The 27017-nt window shown below is 61.0% G+C and overlaps 1 protein-coding gene across 1 annotated transcript; it reads left to right on the top strand.

Moving 5' to 3' along the window:
• Nucleotides 1-405: 405 nt before the first annotated feature.
• Nucleotides 406-27017, top strand: LOC147110129 (BOS complex subunit TMEM147). Its single transcript, XM_086004063.1, has 7 exons — nt 406-600; nt 3313-3382; nt 12091-12156; nt 18159-18295; nt 18958-19042; nt 19806-19927; nt 25578-27017. The coding sequence occupies exons 1-7, from the start codon at nt 524-526 to the stop codon at nt 25696-25698; spliced, it is 678 nt and encodes a 225-aa protein (XP_085860189.1). The 5' UTR covers nt 406-523; the 3' UTR covers nt 25699-27017.

Raw genomic sequence — 27017 nt, 5'->3', positions numbered from 1 at the left:
CGTGACCTGTGTAATCCCGACCCGTGTAATCCCCGACCCCAGTGTAATCCCCACTGTGACCCCAGTGTAATCCCCGACCCCAGTGTAATCCCCCGTGACCCCAGTGTAATCCCGTGACCCCAGTGTAATCCCCCGTGACCCCAGTGTAATCCCCCCTGTGACCCCAGTGTAATCCCCCCTGTGACCCCAGTGTAATCCCCCCTGTGACCCCAGTGTAATCCCGTGACCCCAGTGTAATCCCCCCCGTGACCCCAGTGTAATCCCGCTGACCCCAGTGTAATCCCCCTGACCCCAGTGTAATCCCCCCTGTGACCCCAGTGCAATCTCTGAATCTCAGACCTGAACAATGGCAGATCAGCGCATGCGCGAACCGGCCCGGAACGTTGTGTGTCGGACCCTCGGGTTCCGGGGGACCGCTTTCAGGAAAGGACTCACTTCCGCCTGTTTGGCAGTTGAGCGGCCGAGCGGGTCGGCGGGTGGACTCTGTCTCTCGCTCGCTTTTTCTTTCTCACCTTTGCGCGCCATGACTCTCTTCCACTTCGGCAACTGCTTCGCCCTGGCCTACTTCCCTTACTTCATCGCCTACAAGTGCACGGGGCTGTGAGTATCGGCGGCGGCCAGCGGCCATTACCCTGCTCATTAGTATGCCGGTGACGTCATACGTCCTTATTAGCAGGCGGCGACGTCACTCCGTCGATTAGCACCTGTGACGTCGAAGCTCCTCAGCACGAGTAACGTCACCGCATTTTCATCGGCCTGGCTGCATTTATGACGTCATGCTCATTCGCGTGATCGACGTCACTATAGGCTCATTAGCATGTCCCTTTTGTGACGCGCGGCCGCCGATTAGCATGCTGCATGCATAATTAATCAGTGGTTCAATTACCTGTTTAAATGGACATCGCCCCCCAGTGGGACTCAGTACCCCACTCGCCCACTCACCGCCCCCAGTGGGACTCAGTATCCCCCTCCCTGCCCCCAGTGGGACTCAGTAACCCCTCACCACCCCCAGTGGGACTCAGTACCCCCCTCCCTGCCCCCAGTGGGACTCAGTACCCCCCTCCCTGCCCCCAGTGGGACTCAGTATCCCCCTCCCTGCCCCCAGTGGGACTCAGTATCCCCCTCCCTGCCCCCAGTGGGACTCAGTAACCCCTCACCACCCCCAGTGGGACTCAGTACCCCCCCTCCCTGCCCCCAGTGGGACTCAGTATCCCCCTCCCTGCCCCCAGTGGGACTCAGTACCCCCCTCACCGCCCCCAGTGGGACTCAGTACCGCCCCCAGTGGGACTCAGTACCCCCCTCACCGCCCCCAGTGGGACTCAGTACCACCCCCAGTGGGACTCAGTACCCCCCCCTCACCGCCCCCAGTGGGACTCGGTACCCCCCTCACCGCCCCCAGTGGGACTCGGTACCCCCCTCACCGCCCCCAGTGGGATTCGGTACCCCCCTCACCGCCCCCAGTGGGACTCGGTACCCCCCCTCACCGCCCCCAGTGGGACTCGGTACCCCCCCTCACCGCCCCCAGTGGGATTCGGTACCCCCCCTCACCGCCCCCAGTGGGACTCGGTACCCCCCTCACCGCCCCCAGTGGGACTCGGTACCCCCCCTCACCGCCCCCAGTGGGATTCGGTACCCCCCTCACCGCCCCCAGTGGGATTCGGTACCCCCCCTCACCGCCCCCAGTGGGATTCGGTACCCCCCTCACCGCCCCCAGTGGGACTCGGTACCCCCCCTCACCGCCCCCAGTGGGATTCGGTACCCCCCTCACCGCCCCCAGTGGGACTCGGTACCCCCCCTCACCGCCCCCAGTGGGACTCGGTACCCCCCTCACCGCCCCCAGTGGGATTCGGTACCCCCCCTCACCGCCCCCAGTGGGATTCGGTACCCCCCTCACCGCCCCCAGTGGGACTCGGTACCCCCCCTCACCGCCCCCAGTGGGATTCGGTACCCCCCTCACCGCCCCCAGTGGGATTCGGTACCCCCCTCACCGCCCCCAGTGGGACTCGGTACCCCCCTCACCGCCCCCAGTGGGATTCGGTACCCCCCTCACCGCCCCCAGTGGGACTCGGTACCCCCCTCACCGCCCCCAGTGGGACTCGGTACCCCCCTCACCGCCCCCAGTGGGATTCGGTACCCCCCTCACCGCCCCCAGTGGGATTCGGTACCCCCCTCACCGCCCCCAGTGGGACTCGGTACCCCCCCTCACCGCCCCCAGTGGGACTCGGTACCCCCCTCACCGCCCCCAGTGGGACTCGGTACCCCCCCTCACCGCCCCCAGTGGGATTCGGTACCCCCCCTCACCGCCCCCAGTGGGACTGCGTACCCCCCTCACCGCCCCCAGTGGGATTCGGTACCCCCCTCACCGCCCCCAGTGGGACTCCGTACCCCCCTCACCGCCCCCAGTGGAACTCAGTACCCCCACTCCCCGCCCCCAGTGGGACTCAGTACGCCCACTCCCCGCCCCCAGTGGGACTCAGTACCCCCACTCCCCGCCCCCAGTGGGACTCAGTACCCCCACTCCCCGCCCCCAGTGGGACTCAGTACGCCCACTCCCCGCCCCCAGTGGGACTCAGTACCCCCACTCCCCGCCCCCAGTGGGACTCAGTACGCCCACTCCCCGCCCCCAGTGGGACTCAGTACGCCCACTCCCCGCCCCCACTCCACGCCCCCAGTGGGACTCAGTACCCCCCCTCACCGCCCCCAGTGGGACTCAGTACCCCCCTCACCGGCCCCAGTGGGACTCAGTACCCCCACTCACCGCCCCCAGTGGGACTCAGTACCCCCACTCACCGCCCCCAGTGGGACTCAGTACCCCCACTCACCGCCCCCAGTGGGACTCAGTACCGCTCCTACCCCGCCTTCAAGGGGCTGAATGGGCCTCCTCCTGTTGCTGTGTAACAGGCTCGAGGGGCTGAATGGCCTCCTCCTGTTCCTGTGTAACAGGCTCGAGGGGCTGAATGGGCCTCCTCCTGTTCCTGTGTAACAGGCTCGAGGGGCTGAATGGGCCTCCTCCTGCTCCTGTGTAACAGGCTCGAGGGGCTGAATGGGCCTCCTCCTGTTTCTGTGTAACAGGCTCGAGGGGCTGAATGGGCCTCCTGCTGTTCCTGTGTAACAGGCTCGAGGGGCTGAATGGGCCTCCTCCTGTTCCTGTGTAACAGGCTCGAGGGGCTGAATGGGCCTCCTCCTGTTCCTGTGTAACAGGCTCGAGGGGCTGAATGGGCCTCCTCCTGTTCCTGTGTAACAGGCTCGAGGGGCTGAATGGCCCACTCGTGCAGTATCATTCGATGATGTTCTCCGTGGTTTCTATTCCAGATCAGAGTACAATGCTTTCTGGAGATGTGTTCAGGCCGGGGCGACATACCTGTTTGTGCAGCTCTGCAAGGTAAGATCTGTGATCTGTAACCCTTTCCCTCGTCTCCCCATCCCCACCCGAGCTGCTGGAATACTCGGCTCAAAGTTAACTCTCGCCCGTCCGAACGTTTACTGAAGTGCTTCCGGGTGTTGCACATTCAGACCAGTTCACCCCAGAACTGGTGTGGGGATTCAGGCTGGGAGTGAGTGCGAGTCCTTCACACCCGTACGGTGCGAGTCCTTCACACCCGTACGGTGCGAGTCCTTCACACCCGTACGGTGTGAGTGGAGTGGAGGGGCTGTGGGTTATGGTGAGGGGAGTTGTTGGGGGTCCCGGGCTGTGGGTGGGTTACGGGGAGGGGTTGGGGGGTCTCGGGGCTGTGGGTGGGTTACGGGGAGGGGTTGGGGGTCTTGGACTGTGGGTGGGTTACGGGGAGGGGTTGGGGGTCTTGGACTGTGGGTGGGTTACGGGGAGGGGTTGGGGGTCCGGGGGCTGTGGGTGGGTTACGGGGAGGGGTTGGGGGTCTCGGGCTGTGGGTGGGTTACGGGGAGGGGTTGGGGGTCTCGGGCTGTGGGTGGGTTACGGGGAGGGGTTGGGGGGTCTCGGGGCTGTGGGTGGGTTACGGGGAGGGGTTGGGGGGTCTCGGGGCTGTGGGTGGGTTACGGGGAGGGGTTGGGGGGTCTCGGGGCTGTGGGTGGGTTACGGGGAGGGGTTGGGGGGTCTCGGGGCTGTGGGTGGGTTACGGGGAGGGGTTGGGGGTCTCGGGGCTGTGGGTGGGTTACGGGGAGGGGAGGGGTTGGGGGTCCGGGGGCTGGGTGTGGGTTACGGAGAGGGGAGGGGTTGGGGTGCTGTGGGTGGGTTACGGGGAGGGGTTGGGGGTCCGGGGGCTGTGGGTGGGTTACGGTGAGGGGAGGGGTTGGGGGTCCGGGGGCTGGGGGTGGGTTACGGGGAGGGGAGGGGTTGGGGGTCCGGGGGCTGGGGGTGGGTTACGGGGAGGGGAGGGGTTGGGGGTCCGGGGGCTGGGGGTGGGTTACGGGGAGGGGAGGGGTTGGGGGTCCGGGGGCTGTGGGTGGGTTACGGGGAGGGGAGGGGTTGGGGGTCCGGGGGCTGTGGGTGGGTTACGGGGAGGGGAGGGGTTGGGGATTTCGGGGGCTGTGGGTGAGTTATGGTGAGGGGAGGGGTTGGGGGTCCGGGGGCTGTGGGTGGGTTACGGGGAGGGGTTGGGGGTCTGGGGGCTGTGGTTGGGTTACGGGGAGGGGTTGGGGGTCCGGGGGCTGTGGGTGGGTTACGGGGAGGGGAGGGGTTGGGGGTCCGGGGGCTGTGGGTGGGTTACGGGGAGGGGTTGGGGGTCCGGGGGCTGTGGTTGGGTTACGTTGAGGGGTTGGGGGTCTGGGGGCTGTGAGTGGGTTACGGGGAGGGGCGGGGTTGGGGGTCCGGGGGCTGTGGGTGGGTTACGGGGAGGGGTTGGGGGTCTCTGGGCTGTGGGTGGGTTACGGGGAGGGGTTGGGGGTCCGGGGGCTGTGGGTGGGTTACGGGGAGGGGAGGTGTTGGGGGTCTGGGGGCTGTGGGTGGGTTACGGGGAGGGGTTGGGGGTCCGGGGGCTGTGGGTGGGTTACGGGGAGGGGTTGGGGGTCCGGGGGCTGTGGGTGGGTTACGGGGAGGGGAGGTGTTGGGGGTCTGGGGGCTGTGGGTGGGTTACGGGGAGGGTTTGGGGGTCTCAGGGCTGGGAGTGGGGTACGGGGAGGGGTTGGGGGTCCGGGGCTGTGGGTGGGTTACGGGGAGGGTTTGGGGGTCTCGGGGCTGGGAGTGGGTTACGGGGAGGGGTTGGGGGTCCGGAGCTGTGGGTGGGTTACGGGGAGGGGTTGGGGGTCCGCGGGCTGGGGGTGGGTTACAGGGAGGGGAGGGGTTGGGGGGTCTCGGGCTGGGAGTGGGTTACGGGGAGGGGTTGGGGGTCTGGGGGCTGTGGGTGGGTTACGGTGAGGGGAGGGGTTGGGGGTCTGGGGGCTGTGGGTGGGTTACGGGGAGGGGTTGGGGGTCTGGGGGCTGTGGGTGGGTTACGGGGAGGGGTTGGGGGTCCGGGGGCTGTGGTTGGGTTACGGGGAGGGGAGGGGTTGGGGGTCTGGGGGCTGTGGGTGGGTTACGGTGAGGGGAGGGGTTGGGGGTCTCGGGGCTGTGGGTGTGTTACGGGGAGGGGTCGGGGGTCCGGGGGCTGTGGGTGGGTTACGGGGAGGGGTTGGGGGTCTCGGGCTGTGGGTGGGTTACGGGGAGGGGTTGGGGGTCTCGGGCTGTGGGTGTGTTACGGGGAGGGGTTGGGGGTCTCGGGCTGTGGGTGTGTTACGGGGAGGGGTTGGGGGTCCGAGGGCTGTGGGTGGGTTACGGGGAGGGGTTGGGGGTTGATGCGCTATCAATCACTCAAAAGACTGAGATTAAGCGAGTAACTAACAGGCTTTTATTAACAAGAGAATGAAGGTGTGCCTCGAGTGGTCGACCAGTCCAGGATACAGAGGGACTGTGGAGCAGTCACCTTTATACTTGGACTCGTGGGAGGAGTCAGCCGAGGCATGTACAGGCATGTACACAGTGGAATACAAACAGTGGTTTACCACATTCACCCCTTGTTTAAAAATGAGTCCGGCGGGGTGAAGTGTATTAAAAGTTAGTGTATTGGAGTCTCTCCTGAGGTCTTGTCTGCCGCTGTGATTGACGTGGCGACGGCAGGGGTAGTGAAGCTTCCGGCGTCGTGTCCCGCGTAGGCTGGGGCACTGGTGTGTAGTCCTCGTAGATGTCGAGCGGATCGCAGGGCCCAAGCCCGCCGTCTGCCGGGGCTGGGTATCGGGTCGTGGTGGGGGGTGGTAGTGGGTAGTGGGTTACTGCGGCCCCCGAGGGTGCGAGGTCTCGTATGGAGACTGTGTCCTCCCGCCCGTCCGGGTACGCAATGTAAGCATACTGGGGGTTGGCGTGGAGGAGGTCGACCCTCTCGACCAGGGGGTCCGTTTTATGGGTCCTCACGTGTCTTCTCAGTAGGACCGGCCCTGGGGACGTCAGCCATGGCGGGTAGCGATGTCCCCGATGTGGACCTCCTTGGGAAGACAAACATTTTTTCATGAGGGGTGGCGTTAGTGGCAGTGCAGAGCAGTGACCGAATAGAGTGGAGCGCATCGGGGAGCACATCCTGCCAGCGGGAGGTCGGAAGGCCCCTAGACTTTAAGGCTAGCAGGGCGGCCTTCCAAACTGTCGCATTCTCTCTTTCCACCTGTCCGTTCCCCCGGGGGTTGTAACTGGTGGTCCTGCTTGTGGCAATACCCCTAGCGAGCAGGTACTGATGGAGTTCGTCGCTCATAAACGATGAGCCCCGGTCGCTATGGATATAGCTGGGGAAACCGAACAGGGTGAAGAGGTCGTTCAGACATTTAATGACCGTGGCACTGGTCATGTCCGGGCAGGGGATGGCGAACGGGAAACGGGAGTACTCATCAATAATGTTGAGGAAGTACACATTGCGGTCGGAGGAGGGGAGAGACCCTTTAAAATCAACGCGAAGGGGCGAGTGGCTTTTATCAGGTGAGCCCTGTCTGGTCTATAAAAGTGCGGTTTGCACTCAGCGCAGACTTGGCAGTTCCTGGTCATGGTCCTGACCTCCTCAGTGGAGTAAGGCAGGTTGCGGGCCTTGATGAAGTGGAAGAACCTGGTGACCCCCGGGTGGCAGAGGCCATTGTGGAGGGCCCTCAGCCTATCGATCTGCGCGCTGGCGCAGGTGCCACGCGATAGAGCATCCGGGGGTTCATTGAGCTTCCCGGGCCGGTACAAGATCTCGTAATTGTAGGTGGAAAGTTCGATTCTCCACCTCAAGATCTTGTCGTTTTTGATTTTGCCCCTCTGCTTGTTGTTAAACATAAAAGCAACTGAACGCTGGTCAGTGAGCAGGGTAAATCGTTTTCCGGCCAGGTAGTGCCTCCAATGACGCACAGCCTCCACAATAGCCTGGGCCTCCTTCTCAACGGCGGAGTGTCTGGTCTCCGGGCCCTGGAGGGTTCGTGAAAAGAAGGCCACGGGTCTCCCCGCCTGATTGAGGGTAGCGGCCAGGGCAAAGTCGGACGCGTCGCTTTCCACCTGGAAGGGGATGGATTCGTCCACTGCATGCATGGTGGCTTTGGCAATGTCTTCCTTGATACGGTGGAAGGCTAAGCGGGCCTCTGCCGTCACGGGAAAAGAGGTGGACTTGATCAGCGGACGGGCCTTGTCCGCATAGTAGGGGACCCACTGGGCGTAATAAGAGAAAAACCCTAGGCACCTCTTCAGGGCCTTGAGGCAGTGGGGCAGTGGGAGTTCCATAAGGGGACGCATCCGGTCGGGGTCGGGACCGATGACTCCGTGTTCCACAACACAGCCAAGGATGGCGAGGCGGGTTGTGCGGAATATGCACTTCTCCTTGTTATACGTCAGGTTGAGGAGTTTGGCGGTGCAGAGGAATTTTTCGAGGTTTGCGTCATGGCCCTGCAAGTCATGGCCGCAGATGGTCACATTGTCCAGATAATGGGAAAGTGGGCTGCAACGCATTTTGATCGACCATCCGGTCCATCTCCCTTTGGAAGACGGAGACCCCGTTGGTGACGCCAAAGGGAACCCTAAGGAAGTGATAGAGGCGGCCGTTTGCCTCAAAGGCAGTATACTGGCGGTCCTCGGGGCAGATAGGGAGCTGGTGGTACGCTGATTTCAGGTCAATGGTCGAGAAGACGCGGTACTGCGCGATCTGGTTGACCATATCAGCTATACGAGGGAGTGGGTAGGCGTCCAGCAGGGTGTAGCGATTTATTGTCTGGCTGTAGTCGATGACCAGGCGCTGCTTCTCGCCGGTCTTAACGACCACAACCTGGGCTCGCCAGGGGCTGGTGCTGCCCTCAATAATCCCCTCCTTCAGGAGACGCTCCACTTCGGTTTTAATGAAAACCCTGTCCCCGGCATTGTATTGCCTGCTCTTTGTGGCGATGGGCTTACAGTCGGGGGTGAGGTTAGTAAACAGTGGGGGGGGGGGGTGACTCTGAGTGTGGAGAGGTTGCACCTGGTGCGCGGCGGGCAATTTGGAAGCTGCTGGCTGCGGACTGTGAGTGGGGGGAGGGGTCCACCGTACGCCATCGTAACACTTTTAAGGTGGCACTGAAAATCTAACCCCAGTAGAACGGCAGCGCAGAGGTGGGGCAGGACCAGAAGTTAAAATTATCATACACAGTCCCGTCTACTACGAGTGTCACCACGCAGTAGCCGCCAATGTCCGCCGACTGGGACTCAGAGGCCATAGAAATCCGCTGGTCCGCAGGCAGGACTGGGAGAGAGCAACGCCGCACCGTGTCGGGGTGGATGAAGCTCTCTGTGCTCCCAGAGTCAAAAAGGCAGATTGTTTCGTGACCATTTACCTTAATGTCCATTGTGGACCGGGCCAGCTGGTGCGGTCTCGCTTGGTCCAGCGTAACGGAGGCCAGCGTAGGGGTCGGTGTGTCGCTGCGGGTATCAGATGAGGCGGTGTTGGGGGCCTGCTGCGTCCCGGCTGTCGTCCAAGATGGCGGCGTCCATGATCCCCATGTGGCTGGAGGAGTCCAAAATGGCTGCTGTTCCGGTGGTTCGCACATGGCTGGGGAGGCCCAAGATGGCGGCCCGCACGGCCCACACGCGGCGCTGCTGGGGTTCGGGGTGGCTTTGGCCCTGCAGACGCTGGCGTAGTGTCCTTTCTTCCCGCAGCCCGAGCAGATCACATTTTTCGCCGGGCAGCGCGCTCTGGGGTGTTTGGCCTGGCCACAGAAGTAGCATTTCTGGCCTTGGGGCACTGCTGTCTGGCCTTGGGACACTGCTGCGGTAGTTGGGCCGTTGCTGGGATGTGGCTGGGGTGGCACGGCACTATGAGACGGTCCTACCGTGTCCCAGGCTGTCGTTCCCCGCGGCGTCCACGGTGCAGAGGAGTAGGCGTCCATGCCCCGGTAGGCTGCGTCCAATGATAGTGCGAGTTCAGAGGCCTTGTTGAGATCGAGGTCACTCTGCTCCAACAGTCGCTGTCGGGTGTAATTGGACCTGTGGCCCGCTACAAAAGCGTCCCGGATAAGTTCCTCTGTGTACACGGCGGCCTTTACATCCTTACAACCACAGGCCCGGCCAAGCACCGACAGTGCCTGAAGGTATTCCTCGGTCGATTCCCCAGGTTGTTGTTTACAACTCCCCAGGAGGTGCCTAGCGTACACCTCGTTCACTGGGTGCGTGTACTGGTCCTTGAGGAGCTTGATAGCATCCACGTACGAGGTCGCGTCTTGGATGACCGAGTACACTCGGTGGTTCACTTTGGAGGTCAGGACATCCAGTTTGTCCTCGTCTGATTTGACCGTTTCAGCGGAGGCGATCAGGAATTTTTCAAAACACCTAAGCCAGTGAGTAAACTTGGCGGATGAGTCCGCCTCCCGATGATCTAAGTCCAGGCATGCTGGTGTGAGGATCTTCTCCATTATAAATCTTGTTAATAAAATTGATGTGCTATCAATAACTCAAAAGACTGAGAGTTAGAAGAGTAACTAACAGGCTTTTATTAACAAGAGAATGAAGGTGTGCCTCGTGTGGTCGACCGGTCCAGAATACAAAGGGGCTGTGGAGCAGTCACCTTTATACCTGGACTCGTGGGAGGAGTCAGCCGAGGCATGTACTGACATGTACACAGTGGAATACAAACAGTGGTTTACCACAGGGGTCTCGGGCTGTGAGTGGGTTACGGGGAGGGGTTGGGGGTCTCGGGGCTGTGGGTGGGTTACGGGGAGGGGAGGGGTTGGGGGTCCGGGGGCTGTGGGTGGGTTACGGGGAGGGGAGGGGTTGGGGGTCCGGGGGCTGTGGGTGTGTTACGGGGAGGGGTTGGGGGTCCGGGGGCTGTGGGTGTGTTACGGGGAGGGTTTGGGGGTCTCGGGCTGTGGGTGTGTTACGGGGAGGGGTTGGGGGTCTCGGGGCTGTGGGTGGGTTACGGGGGGGGGGGGTTGGGGGTCCGGGGCCTGTGGGTGGGTTACGGGGAGGGGTTGGGGGTCCTGGGGCTGGGGGTGGGTTATGGGGAGGGGTTGGGGGGTCTTGGGCTGTGGGTGGGTTACGGGGAGGGGTTGGGGGTCTCTGGGCTGTGGGTGGGTTACGGGGAGGGGTTGGGGGTCCGGGGGCTGGGGGTGGGTTACGGGGAGGGGTTGGGGGTCTCGGGCTGTGGGTGGGTTACGGGGAGGGGTTGGGGGTCTCGGGGCTGTGGGTGTGTTACGGGGAGGGGACGGTTTGGGGGTCTCGGGGCTGGGAGTGGGTTACGGGGAGGGGTTGGGGGGTCTTGGGCTGTGGGTGGGTTACGGGGAGGGGTTGGGGGGGCTCGGGCTGTGGGTGGGTTACGGGGAGGGGTTGGGGGTCTCTGGGCTGTGGGTGGGTTACGGGGAGGGGTTGGGGGTCCGGGGGCTGGGGGTGGGTTACGGGGAGGGGTTGGGGGTCTGGAGGCTGTGGGTGGGTTACGGGGAGGGATTGGGGGTCCGGGGCTGTGGGTGGGTTACGGGGAGGGGTTGGGGGTCTCGGGGCTGGGAGTGGGTTACGGGGAGGGGTTGGGGGTCTGGGGGCTGTGGGTGGGTTACGGGGAGGGATTGGGGGTCCGGGGCTGTGGGTGGGTTACGGGGAGAGTTTGGGGGTCTCGGGCTGTGGGTGTGTTACGGGGAGGGGTTGGGGGTCTGGGGGCTGTGGGTGGGTTACGGGGAGGGATTGGGGGTCCGGGGCTGTGGGTGGGTTACGGGGAGGGGTTGGGGGTCTGGGGGCTGTGGTTGGGTTACGGGGAGGGATTGGGGGTCCGGGGCTGTGGGTGGGTTACGGGGAGGGGTTGGGGGTCTGGGGGCTGTGGGTGGGTTACGGGGAGGGGTTGGGGGTCTCGGGGCTGGGAGTGGGTTACGGGGAGGGGTTGGGGGTCTGGGGGCTGTGGGTGGGTTACGGGGAGGGATTGGGGGTCCGGGGCTGTGGGTGGGTTACGGGGAGGGGTTGGGGGTCTCGGGGCTGGGAGTGGGTTACGGGGAGGGGTTGGGGGTCTGGGGGCTGTGGGTGGGTTACGGGGAGGGGTTGGGGGTCTCGGGCTGTGGGTGGGTTACGGGGAGGGGTTGGGGGTCTCGGGGCTGTGGGTGGGTTACGGGGAGGGGTTGGGGGTCTCGGGGCTGGGAGTGGGTTACGGGGAGGGGTTGGGGGTCTGGGGGCTGTGGGTGGGTTACGGGGAGGGGTTGGGGGTCTCGGGCTGTGGGTGGGTTACGGGGAGGGGTTGGGGGTCTCGGGCTGTGGGTGGGTTACGGGGAGGGGTTGGGGGTCTCGGGGCTGGGAGTGGGTTACGGGGAGGGATTGGGGGTCCGGGGCTGTGGGTGGGTTACGGGGAGGGATTGGGGGTCTCGGGGCTGGGAGTGGGTTACGGGGAGGGGTTGGGGGTCTCGGGGCTGTGGTTGGGTTACGAGGAGGGGTTGGGGGTCTGGGGGCTGTGGTTGGGTTACGAGGAGGGGTTGGGGGTCTGGGGGCTGTGGTTGGGTTACGAGGAGGGGTGGGGTTGGGGGTCTGGGGGCTGTGGTTGGGTTACGGGGAGGGGTTGGGGGTCCGGGGCTGTGGGTGGGTTACGGGGAGGGGTTGGGGGTCTGGGGGCTGTGGGTGGGTTACGAGGAGGGGTGGGGTTGGGAGTGCTGTGTAAACTCATTGATCACCTTGTTCTCTCTCTCTCTCTCTTAAAGATGTTGTTCCTTGCCACCTTCTTTCCCACCTGGGATTCCCTTGTCGGTGTTTATGACTTCATTGGGGTGAGTCCAGGAGTCGTTGGTAGATCGGTAAACTCTCCGTTTACACCACAAGTCTGTCAGCGTCGGGCACGAGTTTCCCCCTCCAGATAATTTCATCTCCGCGTCAGCTGTTCGCGGTTTTGATGTCCCGTACCGGAATATTGAATGATCCAGTCTCCAGTAATCCCAGGCTACACCGAGTCAGATCCTCTAACACAGCAAAGGAGTGTTTGATGGGACAGTGTAGAGGGAGCTTTACTCTGTATCTAACCCGTGCTGCACCTGCCCTGGGAGTGTTTGATGGGACAGTGTAGAGGGAGCTTTACTCTGTATCTAACCCCATGCTGTACCTGCCCTGGGATTGTTTGATGGGACAGTGTAGAGGGAGCTTTACTCTGTATCTAACCCGTGCTGCACCTGCCCTGGGAGTGTTTGATTGGACAGTGTAGAAGGAGCTTTACTCTGTATCTAACCCCGTGCTGTACCTGCCCTGGGAGTGTTTGATGGGACAGTGTAGAGGGAGCTTTACTCTGTATCTAACCCCATGCTGTACCTGCCCTGGGATTGTTTGATGGGACAGTGTAGAGGGAGCTTTACTCTGTATCTACCCCATGCTGTACCTGCCCTGGGATTGTTTGATGGGACAGTGTAGAGGGAGCTTTACTCTGTATCTAACCCGTGCTGTACCTGCCCTGGGATTGTTTGATGGGACAGTGTAGAGGGAGCTTTACTCTGTATCTACCCCATGCTGTACCTGCCCTGGGATTGTTTGATGGGACAGTGTAGAGGGAGCTTTACTCTGTATCTAACCCGTGCTGTACCTGCCCTGGGAGTGTTTGATGGGACAGTGTAGAGGGAGCTTTACTCTGTATCTAACCCGTGCTGTACCTGCCCTGGGAGTGTTTGATGGGACAGTGTAGAGGGAGCTTTACTCTGTATCTAACCCCGTGCTGTACCTGCCCTGGGAGTGTTTGATGGGACAGTGTAGAGGGAGCTTTACTCTGTAACTAACCCCGTGCTGTACCTGCCCTGGGAGTGTTTGATGGGTCAGTGTAGAGGGAGCTTTACTCTGTATCTAACCCCGTGCTGTACCTGCCCTGGGAGTGTTTGATGGGACAGTGTAGAGGGAGCTTTACTCTGTATCTAACCCCGTGCTGTACCTGCCCTGGGAGTGTTTGATGGGACAGTGTAGAGGGAGCTTTACTCTGTATCTAACCCCGTGCTGTACCTGCCCTGGGAGTGTTTGATGGGACAGTGTAGAGGGAGCTTTACTCTGTATCTAACCCGTGCTGTACCTGCCCTGGGAGTGTTTGATGGGACAGTGTAGAGGGAGCTTTACTCTGTATCTAACCCGTGCTGTACCTGTCCTGGGAGTGTTTGATGGGACAGTGTAGAGGGAGCTTTACTCTGTATCTATCCCGTGCTGTACCTGCCCTGGGAGTGTTTGATGGGACAGTGTAGAGGGAGCTTTACTCTGTATCTAACCCCGTGCTGTACCTGCCCTGGGAGTGTTTGATGGGACAGTGTAGAGGGAGCTTTACTCTGTATCTAACCCCGTGCTGTACCTGCCCCGGGAGTGTTTGATGGGACAGTGTAGAGGGAGCTTTACTCTGTATCTAACCCGTGCTGTACCTGCCCTGGGAGTGTTTGATGGGACAGTGTAGAGGGAGCTTTACTCTGTATCTAACCCGTGCTGTACATGCCCTGGGAGTGTTTGATGGGACAGTGTAGAGGGAGCTTTACTCTGTATCTAACCCGTGCTGTCCCTGCCCTGGGAGTGTTTGATGGGACAGTGTAGAGGGAGCTTTACTCTGTATCTAACCCGTGCTGTACCTGCCCTGGGAGTGTTTGATGGGACAGTGTAGAGGGAGCTTTACTCTGTATCTAACCCATGCTGTACCTGCCCTGGGAGTGTTTGATGGGGCAGTGTAGAGGGAGCTTTACTCTGTATCTAACCCGTGCTGTACCTGCCCTGGGAGTGTTTGATGGGACAGTGTAGAGGAAGCTTTACTCTGTATCTAACCCGTGCTGTCCCTGCCCTGGGAGTGTTTGATGGGACAGTGTAGAGGGAGCTTTACTCTGTATCTAACCCGTGCTGTCCCTGCCCTGGGAGTGTTTGATGGGACAGTGTAGAGGGAGCTTTACTCTGTATCTAACCCTTGCTGTACCTGCCCTGGGAGTGTTTGATGGGACAGTGCAGAGGCAGCTTTACTCTTTATCTAACCCGTGCTATACCTGCCTTGGGAGTGTTTGATGGGACAGTGTAGAGGGAGCTTTACTCTGTATCTAACCCGTGCTGTACCTGCCCTGGGAGTGTTTGATGGGACAGTGTAGAGGGAGCTTTACTCTGTATCTAACCCGTGCTGTACCTGCCCTGGGAGTGTTTGATGGGACAGTGTAGAGGGAGCTTTACTCTGTATCTAACCCGTGCTGTACCTGCCCTGGGAGTGGTTGATGGGACAGTGTAGAGGGAGCTTTACTCTGTATCTAACCCGTGCTGTACCTGCCCTGGGAGTGGTTGATGGGACAGTGTAGAGGGAGCTTTACTCTGTATCTAACCCGTGCTGTACCTGCCCTGGGAGTGTTTGATGGGACAGTGTAGAGGGAGCTTTACTCTGTATCTAACCCCGTGCTGTACCTGCCCTGGGAGTGTTTGATGGGACAGTGTAGAGGGACCTTTACTCTGTATCTAACCCGAGCTGTACCTGCCCTGGGAGTGTTTGATGGGACAGTGTAGAGGGAGCTTTACTCTGTAACTAACCCGTGCTGTACCTGCCCTGGGAGTGTTTGATGGGACAGTGTAGAGGGAGCTTTACTCTGTATCTAACCCGTGCTGTACCTGCCCTGGGAGTGTTTGATGGGGACAGTGTAGAGGGAGCTTTACTCTGTATCTAACCCGTGCTGTCCCTGCCCTGGGAGTGTTTGATGGGACAGTGTAGAGGAAGCTTTACTCTGTATCTAACCCGTGCTGTACCTGCCCTGGGAGTGTTTGATGGGACAGTGTAGAGGGAGCTTTACTCTGTATCTAACCCGTGCTGTCCCTGCCCTGGGAGTGTTTGATGGGACAGTGTAGAGGGAGCTTTACTCTGTATCTAACCCGTGCTGTACCTGCCCTGGGAGTGTTTGATGGGACAGTGTAGAGGGAGCTTTACTCTGTATCTAACCCGTGCTGTACCTGCCCTGGGAGTGTTTGATGGGACAGTGTAGAGGGAGCTTTACTCTGTATCTAACCCTTGCTGTACCTGCCCTGGGAGTGTTTGATGGGACAGTGCAGAGGCAGCTTTACTCTTTATCTAACCCGTGCTATACCTGCCTTGGGAGTGTTTGATGGGACAGTGTAGAGGGAGCTTTACTCTGTATCTAACCCCGTGCTGTACCTGCCCTGGGAGTGTTTGATGGGACAGTGTAGAGGGAGCTTTACTCTGTATCTAACCCGTGCTGTACCTGCCCTGGGAGTGTTTGATGGGACAGTGTAGAGGGAGCTTTACTCTGTATCTAACCCGTGCTGTACCTGCCCTGGGAGTGGTTGATGGGACAGTGTAGAGGGAGCTTTACTCTGTATCTAACCCGTGCTGTACCTGCCCTGGGAGTGTTTGATGGGACAGTGCAGAGGGAGCTTTACTCTGTATCGATCCCGTGCTGTACCTGCCCTGGGAGTGTTTGATGGGACAGTGTAGAGGGAGCTTTACTCTGTATCTAACCCGTGCTGTACCTGCCCTGGGAGTGTTTGATGGGACAGTGTAGAGGGAGCTTTACTCTGTATCTAACCCGTGCTGTACCTGCCCTGGGAGTGTTTGATGGGACAGTGTAGAGGGAGCTTTACTCTGTATCTAACCCGTGCTGTACCTGCCTTGGGAGTGTTTGATGGGACAGTGTAGAGGGAGCTTTACTCTGTATCTAACCCATGCTGTACCTGCCCTGGGAGTGTTTGATGGGACAGAGTAGAGGGAGCCTAACTCTGTTTCTAACCCGGGCTGTACCTGCCCTGGGAGTGTTTGATGGGACAGTGTAGAGGGAGCTTTACTCTGTATCTAACCCGTGCTGTACCTGCCCTGGGAGTGTTTGATGGGACAGTGTAGAGGGAGCTTTACTCTGTATCTAACCCGTGCTGTACCTGCCCTGGGAGTGTTTGATGGGACAGTGTAGAGGGAGCTTTACTCTGTATCTAACCCGTGCTGTACCTGCCCTGGGAGTGTTTGATGGGACAGTGTAGAGGGAGCTTTACTCTGTATCTAACCCGTGCTGTACCTGCCCTGGGAGTGTTTGATGGGACAGTGTAGAGGGAGCTTTACTCTGTATCTAACCCTTGCTGTACCTGCCCTGGGAGTGTTTGATGGGACAGTGCAGAGGCAGCTTTACTCTTTATCTAACCCGTGCTATACCTGCCTTGGGAGTGTTTGATGGGACAGTGTAGAGGGAGCTTTACTCTGTATCTAACCCCGTGCTGTACCTGCCCTGGGAGTGTTTGATGGGACAGTGTAGAGGGAGCTTTACTCTGTATCTAACCCGTGCTGTACCTGCCCTGGGAGTGTTTGATGGGACAGTGTAGAGGGAGCTTTACTCTGTATCTAACCCGTGCTGTACCTGCCCTGGGAGTGGTTGATGGGACAGTGTAGAGGGAGCTTTACTCTGTATCTAACCCGTGCTGTACCTGCCCTGGGAGTGTTTGATGGGACAGTGCAGAGGGAGCTTTACTCTGTATCGATCCCGTGCTGTACCTGCCCTGGGAGTGTTTGATGGGACAGTGTAGAGGGAGCTTTACTCTGTATCTAACCCGTGCTGTACCTGCCCTGGGAGTGTTTGATGGGACAGTGTAGAGGGAGCTTTACTCTGTATCTAACCCGTGCTGTACCTGCCCTGGGAGTGTTTGATGGGACAGTGTAGAGGGAGCTTTACTCTGTATCTAACCCGTGCTGTACCTGCCTTGGGAGTGTTTGATGGGACAGTGTAGAGGGAGCTTTACTCTGTATCTAACCCATGCTGTACCTGCCCTGGGAGTGTTTGATGGGACAGAGTAGAGGGAGCCTAACTCTGTTTCTAACCCGGGCTGTACCTGCCCTGGGAGTGTTTGATGGGACAGTGTAGAGGGAGCTTTACTCTGTATCTAACCCGTGCTGTACCTGCCCTGGGAGTGTTTGATGGGACAGTGTAGAGGGAGCTTTACTCTGTATCTAACCCGTGCTGTACCTGCCCTGGGAGTGTTTGATGGGACAGTGTAGAGGGAGCTTTACTCTGTATCTAACCCGTGCTGTACCTGCCCCGGGAGTGTTTGATGGGACAGTGTAGAGGGAGCTTTAATCTGTATCGAACCCATGCTGTACCTGCCCTGGGAGTGTTTGATGGGACAGTGTAGAGGGAGCTTTACTCTGTATCTAATCCGTGCTGTACCTGCCCTGGGAGTGTTTGATGGGACAGTGTCGAGGGAGCTTTACTCTGTATCTAACCCCGTGCTGTACCTGCCCTGGGAGTGTTTGATGGGACAGTGTAGAGGGAGCTTTACTCTGTATCTAACCCATGCTGTACCTGCCCTGGGAGTGTTTGATGGGACAGTGTAGAGGGAGCTTTACTCTGTATCTAACCCGTGCTGTACCTGCCCCGGGAGTGTTTGATGGGACAGTGTAGAGGTAGCTTTACTCTGTATCTAACCCGTGCTGTACCTGCCCTGGGAGTGTTTGACGGGACAGTGTAGAGGGAGCTTTACTCTGTATCTAACCCCGTGCTGTACCTGCCCCGGGAGTGTTTGATGGGACAGTGTAGGGAGCTTTACTCTGTATCTAACCCGTTGCTGTACCTGCCCTGGGAGTGTTTGATGGGACAGTGTAGAGGGAGCTTTACTCTGTATCTAACCCGTGCTGTACCTGCCGTGGGAGTGTTTGACGGGACAGTGTAGAGGGAGCTTTATCTATTGCAGGGCCTGTTGGTGCTGGGCTGGGGATTGAAAACTTTGCAGCCTTCCTTGTGAAGGGTGAAAATCACACTAGAAGGGGTGTAACTGAAATCGCTGTTGTGATTCTTCTGGCCAGGAGTTCATGAAATCGACGGTGGACCTGGCTGACCTGGTCGGTCTCCATCTGGTGATGTCCAAGAATGCGGGTAAAGGAGAATACAAGATCATGGTGGCTGCAATGGGCTGGTCCACCGCGGAGCTCATCATGTCCAGGTGAGGAGATCTGTCAGGATCAGCAACTGCTTGTCCCTGTCCCAGCCATCTCTCTCTCTCGCTGCCTTTCGCCCCTCCGACAGTGCGGCGCACCCTCAGTACTGCCCCTCCGACAGTGCGGCGCACCCTCAGTACTGCCCCTCCGACAGTGCGGCGCTCCCTCAGTACTGCCCCTCCGACAGTGCGGCGCTCCCTCAGTACTGCCCCTCCGACAGTGCGGCGCTCCCTCAGTACTGCCCCTCCGACAGTGCGGCGCTCCCTCAGTACTGCCCCTCCGACATTGCGGCGCTCCCTCAGTAGTGCCCCTCCGACAGTGCGGCGCTCCCTCAATACTGCCCCTCCGACAGTGCGGCACTCTGTCGGTACTGCCCCTCCGACAGTGCGGCGCTCCCTCAGTACTGCCCCTCCGACAGTGCGGCGCTCCCTCAGTACCGCCTCTCCGACAGTGCGGCGCTCCCTCAGTACAGACAGTGGCAGTGTGGTCCTGAATTCTGGGGCCCGAGCCCTGAGAGAGTGCTAAACCCACTGAGCCGCGGCTGAGGCTATTCAGTAACACCAGAGAGACCCGGGCGATCGAAACCGACCAACACTTGGACCTGCACGAGCGGTGTTTGGAGACGGACGGATTTCCTGAGCCCCTTCTCCTGTTTTTTTTTCTCCAGGTGTATCCCCCTGTGGGTCGGTGCCAGAGGGATTGAGTTTGACTGGAAGTACATTCAGATGAGCTTTGACTCCAACATCAGTCTGGTAAAGAACAGCACTCGCGCTCCGCGCGTTCTCCCTCTGTAAATAGCAATCACACAGGCTGATGGATGTTGGCCTTTATCTCGGGGTCGGATTCCCAAGGGGAGGAAGGGATGCTTCAGATGCCTTGGTAAGACCCCATCTAGATACTGCGTTCAGTTCTTTCCTGGGATGAGAGGGCTGTCCTATGAGGAGAGATTGTGTAGAATGGGCCGATACTGTCTGGAGTTTAGAAGAATGAGAGGTGATCTCATTGAAACGTGTAAGATTCTGAGGGGGCTTGACAGGGTCGATGCTGAGAGGCTGTTTCCCCCTGGCTGGGGAGTCTAGAACCAGGGGTCACAGTCTCAGGATAAGGGCTCGGCCATTGAGGACTGAGATGAGGAGGAATTTCTTCACTCAGAGGGCGGTGAATCTTTGGAATTCTCTGCCCCAGAGGGCTGTGGAGGCTCAGTCATTGAGTATATTCAAGGCTGAGATCGATAGAGTTTTGGACTCGAGGGGAATCGAGGGATATGGGGATCGGGCGGGAAAGTGGAGTTGAGGTCGATGATGAGCCGTGATCTTATTGAATGGCGGAGCCGGCTCGAGGGGGGCCGCGTGGGTCTTTGAAATACTGGGCGGGCCATTCATCATCATCAAAATACTTGAAGGAAGTGAGTTTCCAATCGGCGCAGCCCCCGGGCCGACAGCTCACACTTGATTGGTCAGGTTGGTTCTAACCCGAGCGCTTTTTTAAAGTTGGGTTTCCTGGCACCTCCCGCAGGTTCACTACATCGCCATGGCGGGACTCGTCTGGATGTTCTCTCGCTACGACCTCCCGAAACACTACCGCCTCCCGATAGCCGTCCTCCTGGGCCTCAGCGTCTACAAAGCCTTTCTCATGGAGTAAGTCTTCTGTCCACAGTCAAACTAGGATTGCGCTAAAGCGAGCAAGCGTGTGTGTGTGTGTGAGGGAGCGCGTGTGTGTGTGAGGGAGCGCGTGTGTGTGTGTGAGGGAGCGTGTGTGTGTGTGTGAGGGAGCGTGAGTGTGTGTGAGGGAGCGTGTGTGTGAGGGAGCGTGTGTGTGTGTGAGGGAGCGTGTGTGTGTGTGAGGGAGCGTGTGTGTGTGTGAGGGAGCGTGTGTGTGTGTGTGAGGGAGCGTGTGTGTGTGTGAGGGAGCGTGTGTGTGTGTGTGAGGGAGCGTGTGTGTGTGTGTGTGAGGGAGCGTGTGTGTGTGTGAGGGAGCGTGTGTGTGTGTGAGGGAGCGTGTGTGTGTGTGAGGGAGCGTGTGTGTGTGTGTGAGGGAGCGTGTGTGTGTGTGAGGGAGCGTGTGTGTGTGTGAGGGAGCGTGTGTGTGTGTGAGGGAGCGTGTGTGTGTGTGTGTGTGAGGGAGCGTGTGTGTGTGTGAGGGAGCGTGTGTGTGTGTGAGGGAGCGTGTGTGTGTGTGAGGGAGCGTGTGTGTGTGTGAGGGAGCGTGTGTGTGTGTGATGGAGCGTGTGTGTGTGTGAGGGAGCGTGTGTGTGTGTGAGGGAGCGTGTGTGTGTGTGAGGGAGCGTGTGTGTGTGTGTGAGGGAGCGTGTGTGTGTGTGAGGGAGCGTGTGTGTGTGTGAGGGAGCGTGTGTGTGTGTGAGGGAGCGTGTGTGTGTGTGAGGGAGCGTGTGTGTGTGTGAGGGAGCGTGTGTGTGTGTGAGGGAGCGTGTGTGTGTGTGAGGGAGCGTGTGTGTGTGTGAGGGAGCGTGTGTGTGTGTGAGGGAGCGTGTGTGTGTGTGAGGGAGCGTGTGTGTGTGTGAGGGAGCGTGTGTGTGTGTGAGGGAGCGTGTGTGTGTGTGAGGGAGCGTGTGTGTGTGTGAGGGAGCGTGTGTGTGTGTGAGGGAGCGTGTGTGTGTGTGTGAGGGAGCGTGTGTGTGTGTGAGGGAGCGTGTGTGTGTGAGGGAGCGTGTGTGTGTGTGAGGGAGCGTGTGTGTGTGTGAGGGAGCGTGTGTGTGTGTGAGGGAGCGTGTGTGTGTGTGAGGGAGCGTGTGTGTGTGTGAGGGAGCGTGTGTGTGTGTGAGGGAGCGTGTGTGTGTGTGAGGGAGCGTGTGTGTGTGTGAGGGAGCGTGTGTGTGTGTGAGGGAGCGTGTGTGTGTGTGAGGGAGCGTGTGTGTGTGTGAGGGAGCGTGTGTGTGTGTGAGGGAGCGTGTGTGTGTGTGAGGGAGCGTGTGTGTGTGTGAGGGAGCGTGTGTGTGTGTGTGAGGGAGCGTGTGTGTGTGTGAGGGAGCGTGTGTGTGTGTGAGGGAGCGTGTGTGTGTGTGAGGGAGCGTGTGTGTGTGTGAGGGAGCGTGTGTGTGTGTGAGGGAGCGTGTGTGTGTGTGAGGGAGCGTGTGTGTGTGTGAGGGAGCGTGTGTGTGTGTGAGGGAGCGTGTGTGTGTGTGAGGGAGCGTGTGTGTGTGTGAGGGAGCGTGTGTGTGTGTGAGGGAGCGTGTGTGTGTGTGAGGGAGCGTGTGTGTGTGTGAGGGAGCGCGTGTGTGTGTGAGGGAGCGCGTGTGTGTGTGAGGGAGCGCGTGTGTGTGTGAGGGAGCGTGTGTGTGTGTGAGGGAGCGTGTGTGTGTGTGAGGGAGAGGGAGCGTGTGTGTGTGTGAGGGAGCGTGTGTGTGTGTGAGGGAGCGTGTGTGTGTGTGAGGGAGCGTGTGTGTGTGTGAGGGAGCGTGTGTGTGTGTGAGGGAGCGTGTGTGTGTGAGGGAGCGTGTGTGTGTGAGGGAGCGTGTGTGTGTGTGAGGGAGCGTGTGTGTGTGTGAGGGAGCGTGTGTGTGTGTGAGGGAGCGTGTGTGTGTGTGTGAGGGAGCGTGTGTGTGTGTGAGGGAGCGTGTGTGTGTGTGAGGGAGCGTGTGTGTGTGTGAGGGAGCGTGTGTGTGTGTGAGGGAGCGTGTGTGTGTGTGAGGGAGCGTGTGTGTGTGTGAGGGAGCGTGTGTGTGTGTGTGAGGGAGCGTGTGTGTGTGTGTGAGGGAGCGTGTGTGTGTGTGTGAGGGAGCGTGTGTGTGTGTGTGTGAGGGAGCGTGTGTGTGTGTGAGGGAGCGTGTGTGTGTGAGGGAGCGTGTGTGTGTGTGTGAGGGAGCGTGTGTGTGTGTGTGTGAGAGCGTGTGTGTGTGTGAGGGAGCGTGTGTGTGTGTGTGAGAGCGTGTGTGTGTGTGAGGGAGCGCGTGTGTGTGTGTGTGAGGGAGCGTGTGTGTGTGTGTGAGGGAGCGCGTGTGTGTGTGAGGGAGCGCGTGTGTGTGTGAGGGAGCGCGTGTGTGAGGGAGCGCGTGTGTGTGTGAGGGAGCGCGTGTGTGTGTGAGGGAGCGCGTGTGTGAGGGAGCGCGTGTGTGAGGGAGCGCGTGTGTGTGTGAGGGAGCGCGTGTGTGTGTGAGGGAGCGCGTGTGTGTGTGAGGGAGCGCGTGTGTGTGTGAGGGAGCGCGTGTGTGTGTGAGGGAGCGCGTGTGTGTGTGAGGGAGCGCGTGTGTGTGTGAGGGAGCGCGTGTGTGTGTGAGGGAGCGCGTGTGTGTGTGAGGGAGCGCGTGTGTGTGTGAGGGAGCGCGTGTGTGTGTGAGGGAGCGCGTGTGTGTGTGAGGGAGCGCGTGTGTGTGTGAGGGAGCGCGTGTGTGTGTGAGGGAGCGCGTGTGTGTGTGAGGGAGCGCGTGTGTGTGTGAGGGAGCGCGTGTGTGTGTGAGGGAGCGCGTGTGTGTGTGAGGGAGCGCGTGTGTGTGTGAGGGAGCGCGTGTGTGTGTGAGGGAGCGCGTGTGTGTGTGAGGGAGCGCGTGTGTGTGTGAGGGAGCGCGTGTGTGTGTGAGGGAGCGCGTGTGTGTGTGAGGGAGCGCGTGTGTGTGTGAGGGAGCGCGTGTGTGTGTGAGGGAGCGCGTGTGTGTGTGAGGGAGCGCGTGTGTGTGTGAGGGAGCGCGTGTGTGTGTGAGGGAGCGCGTGTGTGTGTGAGGGAGCGCGTGTGTGTGTGAGGGAGCGCGTGTGTGTGTGAGGGAGCGCGTGTGTGTGTGAGGGAGCGCGTGTGTGTGTGAGGGAGCGCGTGTGTGTGTGAGGGAGCGCGTGTGTGTGTGAGGGAGCGCGTGTGTGTGTGAGGGAGCGCGTGTGTGTGTGAGGGAGCGCGTGTGTGTGTGAGGGAGCGCGTGTGTGTGTGAGGGAGCGCGTGTGTGTGTGAGGGAGCGCGTGTGTGTGTGAGGGAGCGCGTGTGTGTGTGAGGGAGCGCGTGTGTGTGTGAGGGAGCGCGTGTGTGTGTGAGGGAGCGCGTGTGTGTGTGAGGGAGCGCGTGTGTGTGTGAGGGAGCGCGTGTGTGTGTGAGGGAGCGCGTGTGTGTGTGAGGGAGCGCGTGTGTGTGTGTGAGGGAGCGCGTGTGTGTGTGTGCGTGTGAGGGAGCGTGTGTGTGTGCGTGTGAGGGAGCGTGTGTGTGTGTGTGAGGGAGCGTGTGTGTGTGTGTGAGGGAGCGTGTGTGTGTGTGAGGGAGCGTGTGTGTGTGTGTGTGTGTGTGTGTGTGTGTGTGTGTGAGGGAGCGTGTGTGTGTGTGTGTGTGTGTGTGTGTGTGTGTGAGGGAGCGTGTGTGTGTGAGGGAGCGTGTGTGTGTGAGGGAGCGTGTGTGTGTGTGAGGGAGCGTGTGTGTGTGTGTGAGGGAGCGTGTGTGTGTGTGTGAGGGAGCGTGTGTGTGTGTGTGTGTGTGTGTGAGGGAGTGTGTGTGAGGGAGCGTGTGTGTGTGAGGGAGCGTGTGTGTGTGTGAGGGAGCGTGTGTGTGCGTGTGTGTGCGTGTGTGTGAGGGAGCGTGTGTGTGCGTGTGAGGGAGCGTGCGTGTGAGGGAGGGAGCGTGTGCGTGTGAGGGAGCGTGCGTGTGAGGGAGGGAGCGTGCGTGTGAGGGAGCGCGCGTGTGCGTGTGAGGGAGCGCGCGTGTGCGCGTGTGAGGGAGCGCGCGTGTGAGGGAGCGCGCGTGTGCGCGTGTGAGGGAGCGCGCGTGTGAGGGAGCGCGCGTGTGAGGGAGCGCGCGTGTGCGTGTGAGGGAGCGCGCGTGTGAGGGAGCGCGCGTGTGCGTGTGAGGGAGCGCGCGTGTGCGTGTGAGGGAGCGCGCGTGTGCGTGTGAGGGAGCGCGCGTGTGCGTGTGAGGGAGCGCGCGTGTGCGTGTGAGGGAGCGCGCGTGTGCGTGTGAGGGAGCGCGCGTGTGCGTGTGCGGGAGCGCGCGTGTGCGTGTGCGGGAGCACGCGTGCGCGGGAGCGCGCGTGCGAGGGAGCGCGGGAGCGCGCGTGCGAGGGAGCGCGCGTGCGAGGGAGCGCGGGAGCGCGCGTGTGAGGGAGCGCGCGTGTGAGGGAGCGCGCGTGTGAGGGAGCGCGCGTGTGCGTGTGAGGGAGCGCGCGTGTGCGTGTGAGGGAGCGCGGGAGCGCGCGTGCGAGGGAGCGCGCGTGTGAGGGAGCGCGCGTGTGCGTGTGAGGGAGCGCGCGTGTGCGTGTGAGGAAGCGCGCGTGTGAGGGAGCGCGCGTGTGAGGGAGCGCGCGTGTGCGAGGGAGCGAGGGAGCGCGGGAGCGCGCGTGCGAGGGAGCGCGGGAGCGCGCGTGCGAGGGAGCGCGCGTGCGAGGGAGCGCGGGAGCGCGCGTGCGAGGGAGCGCGCGTGTGAGGGAGCGCGCGTGTGCGTGTGAGGGAGCGCGCGTGTGCGTGTGAGGGAGCGCGCGTGTGAGGGAGCGCGCGTGTGAGGGAGCGCGCGTGTGCGAGGGAGCGCGGGAGCGCGCGTGCGAGGGAGCGCGGGAGCGCGCGTGCGAGGGAGCGCGCGTGCGCGTGTGAGGGAGGGCGCGCGCGAGGGAGGGCGCGTGTGCGTGGGAGGGCGCGTGTGTGAGGGAGCGTGCGTGTGAGGGAGCGCGAGGGAGCGCGTGAGGGTGCGCGTGAGGGAGCGCGCGGGTGCGTGCGAGGGAGCGCGCGAACGAGCGAGTGTGGGCGTCCATGTGTGTGTGGGGGGGTGCGAGCGAGCGGGGGTGCGTGCCTGTGTGCTGGGCGTTTATACGTGTATAAAAGTTTCAGACGGTGCCCACTCCCGCTGCGGCCTCTCTCGCCGCTGTGCAATGCTTGATCCCGATCCCGGGGCCGTTGAGTTTGCTCGCTCCACGTTGCCCTCCGGTAACCGGAGGCGTCCTCGTGCCAGCCCGTCTCCACAGCTACATGGGCTCGAGGTTTGGGCCATGACCCCCCACCCCTGGCTGGTTAGGCAGGAGCTGGAGCCTGGGCACCAGCACGGGTAACGCTGGAATCCAATCTGCCCTTCACAGCACGGCCCCGGCAAGATGTGTAACAATCTGCAGCTCGCTGATGTGCCACACTGCTGGTTATAGCACCGCAAGGGCAGCGCCGAGGGAAGGTAAGGCACAGGAAGTGTCTGGACTTCACTGCAGATCCCCCCCTGCCCTGTAATCCTGCTTGTCTCGGGTTTTCTGGCGTGTTTGATCCCCGCAAGGCGGGTGCTGTTTCACGAGAGACTGTGTGACCTGTTCCTGCGACTAACCCTGTCCTTTTCCCCCTTCCTTCCTTCCTTCCTTCCTTCCTCCTCCCCCCTGCTCTTCCCCCACAGGTCGTTCGTCCACGTCTTTGTGTTGGGCAGTTGGACGGCACTTCTTGTCAAGGCCATGGTGACGGGGGCCATTTCCCTCAGCGCCTTGATCCTGTACATCAGCCTGGTGCACGGGAACTAACGGCGAGCGGTTGGTGGGGTAGGGAACCGGCGGCGGAGCGAGGTGTCCCTGTAATGTGTGCGGGGGGGGACGGTGGGGTGTTCAGTGGTACCTGGGCTGGGCCGATCGGCATTACTGATAACGTCCTGACAACTGGCCCTGTGTCTCCGCGCCCAACAACAGTGGAGTCTTGCCCAGACTCGGACCTGCGCGTAAGCTGGGTCGGAATCTGCTCAGGTCCTCTACCTAATCGTGCCCCCCCTTCGCCCACCATCTCCTCCAGGAAGGGGACACTCCCCCACTCCCGTTAACCAACCCGCGAGGCGTGCGCTATTCGACTGCGGGGGGGCATCGCCACCGCTCCGGCTCTGCGCCTGTGTGTCCTGGCAGCAATCGCTGGGGGGGCAGTTATCACGGATCCCCTCGCCCTCCCTGTGCCCCCGGCAGTATCTTCCCCTCTCCTTTCCCTCCCCAACCCCCACCACCACCACCCACCCTCCACCCTGTCCCCGCGCGGCTCAGCCTGGGGGGTGGGGACGGGTGTCCAAGCGGTCCCGTTGGCTGGACTGTTCTGCTCTCCCGGCGCACGCTCTCTGACACCCCCCCCCCCCCCCCCCTGCTGCCGGCCAGCGACCCGGAAGCACAGCGCGTGTGTAATGCCCGCTGGATCCAGTACCCCCCTGCGCCAAGTGATCCGCCCCTCCCTCCCTCCCTCCTGAGCTTGCACAGTCTCGAGCGCTGTGAAAAATGGCACGGCTCTCTCCTCGCGGTACACCGCCCCTCCCTCTTCAGAGGGCAGAGTTCGGCCCCTGTGGAGTCGAGAGTCTCGAGGGGGGTGAGGGGGCGAGAGAGGGAGGTATGTGGGGAGGGGGTGGGTTGCTGTGACATCCAATAGCATGGCATGGGGGGGGTGCGGTCTTCAACTGACGAGCTGAGGAATTCCCTCCTGCCACACCCTGGGGAACAACTCGTCTTCACCCAGAATCAGCCTGGGACTCCCGTGACGGGCCCGATACCAAACGGGGGGGGGGGGGGTTGGGTTTGACGTCTATCCCTGCCCCTGCCCCCCACGCCAGGGCAATGTGGCCGCGCGTCTTGTGTCGTCGAAACGTCAAAAAACGGGGCTCGACTCCTGGGCTGCACCCCACTGCTGGAACGTGGCCGCAACGGCTCCCCTCCCGGGAGACCCGGGACCCAACGGGATCGAGCGGTCGGAGGCAGGATCGGCCTGCTGAGAGACTCTGGCTGCCCCGGAATGTCGTCGGGATATTCCCTCCAGACTGAAGGCAGTGGCTCCCACATCAACTCTGTACGTTTAGCAAATAAAATCTCTTCAAAAA

This window comes from Somniosus microcephalus, chromosome 12 (assembly GCF_052327205.1).
Source record: "Somniosus microcephalus isolate GS21.2 chromosome 12, FLI_Smic_1.0, whole genome shotgun sequence".
NCBI classification, from domain to species: Eukaryota; Metazoa; Chordata; class Chondrichthyes; order Squaliformes; family Somniosidae; genus Somniosus; species Somniosus microcephalus.
This window is presented reverse-complemented; position numbering and strand designations above follow the sequence as displayed.

What these genes read in the sequence shown, in the direction of transcription:
- LOC147110129 (XM_086004063.1), top strand. Translation starts at nt 524, where the DNA reads ATGACTCTCTTCCACTTCGGCAACTGCTTCGCCCTGGCCTACTTCCCT. An exon ending in GCGGAGCTCATCATGTCCAG is followed by an intron (nt 18,296 to 18,957) that starts GTGAGGAGATCT and finishes TTTTTTCTCCAG; the next exon opens with GTGTATCCCCCTGTGGGTCG. An exon ending in TACAAAGCCTTTCTCATGGA is followed by an intron (nt 19,928 to 25,577) that starts GTAAGTCTTCTG and finishes CTTCCCCCACAG; the next exon opens with GTCGTTCGTCCACGTCTTTG.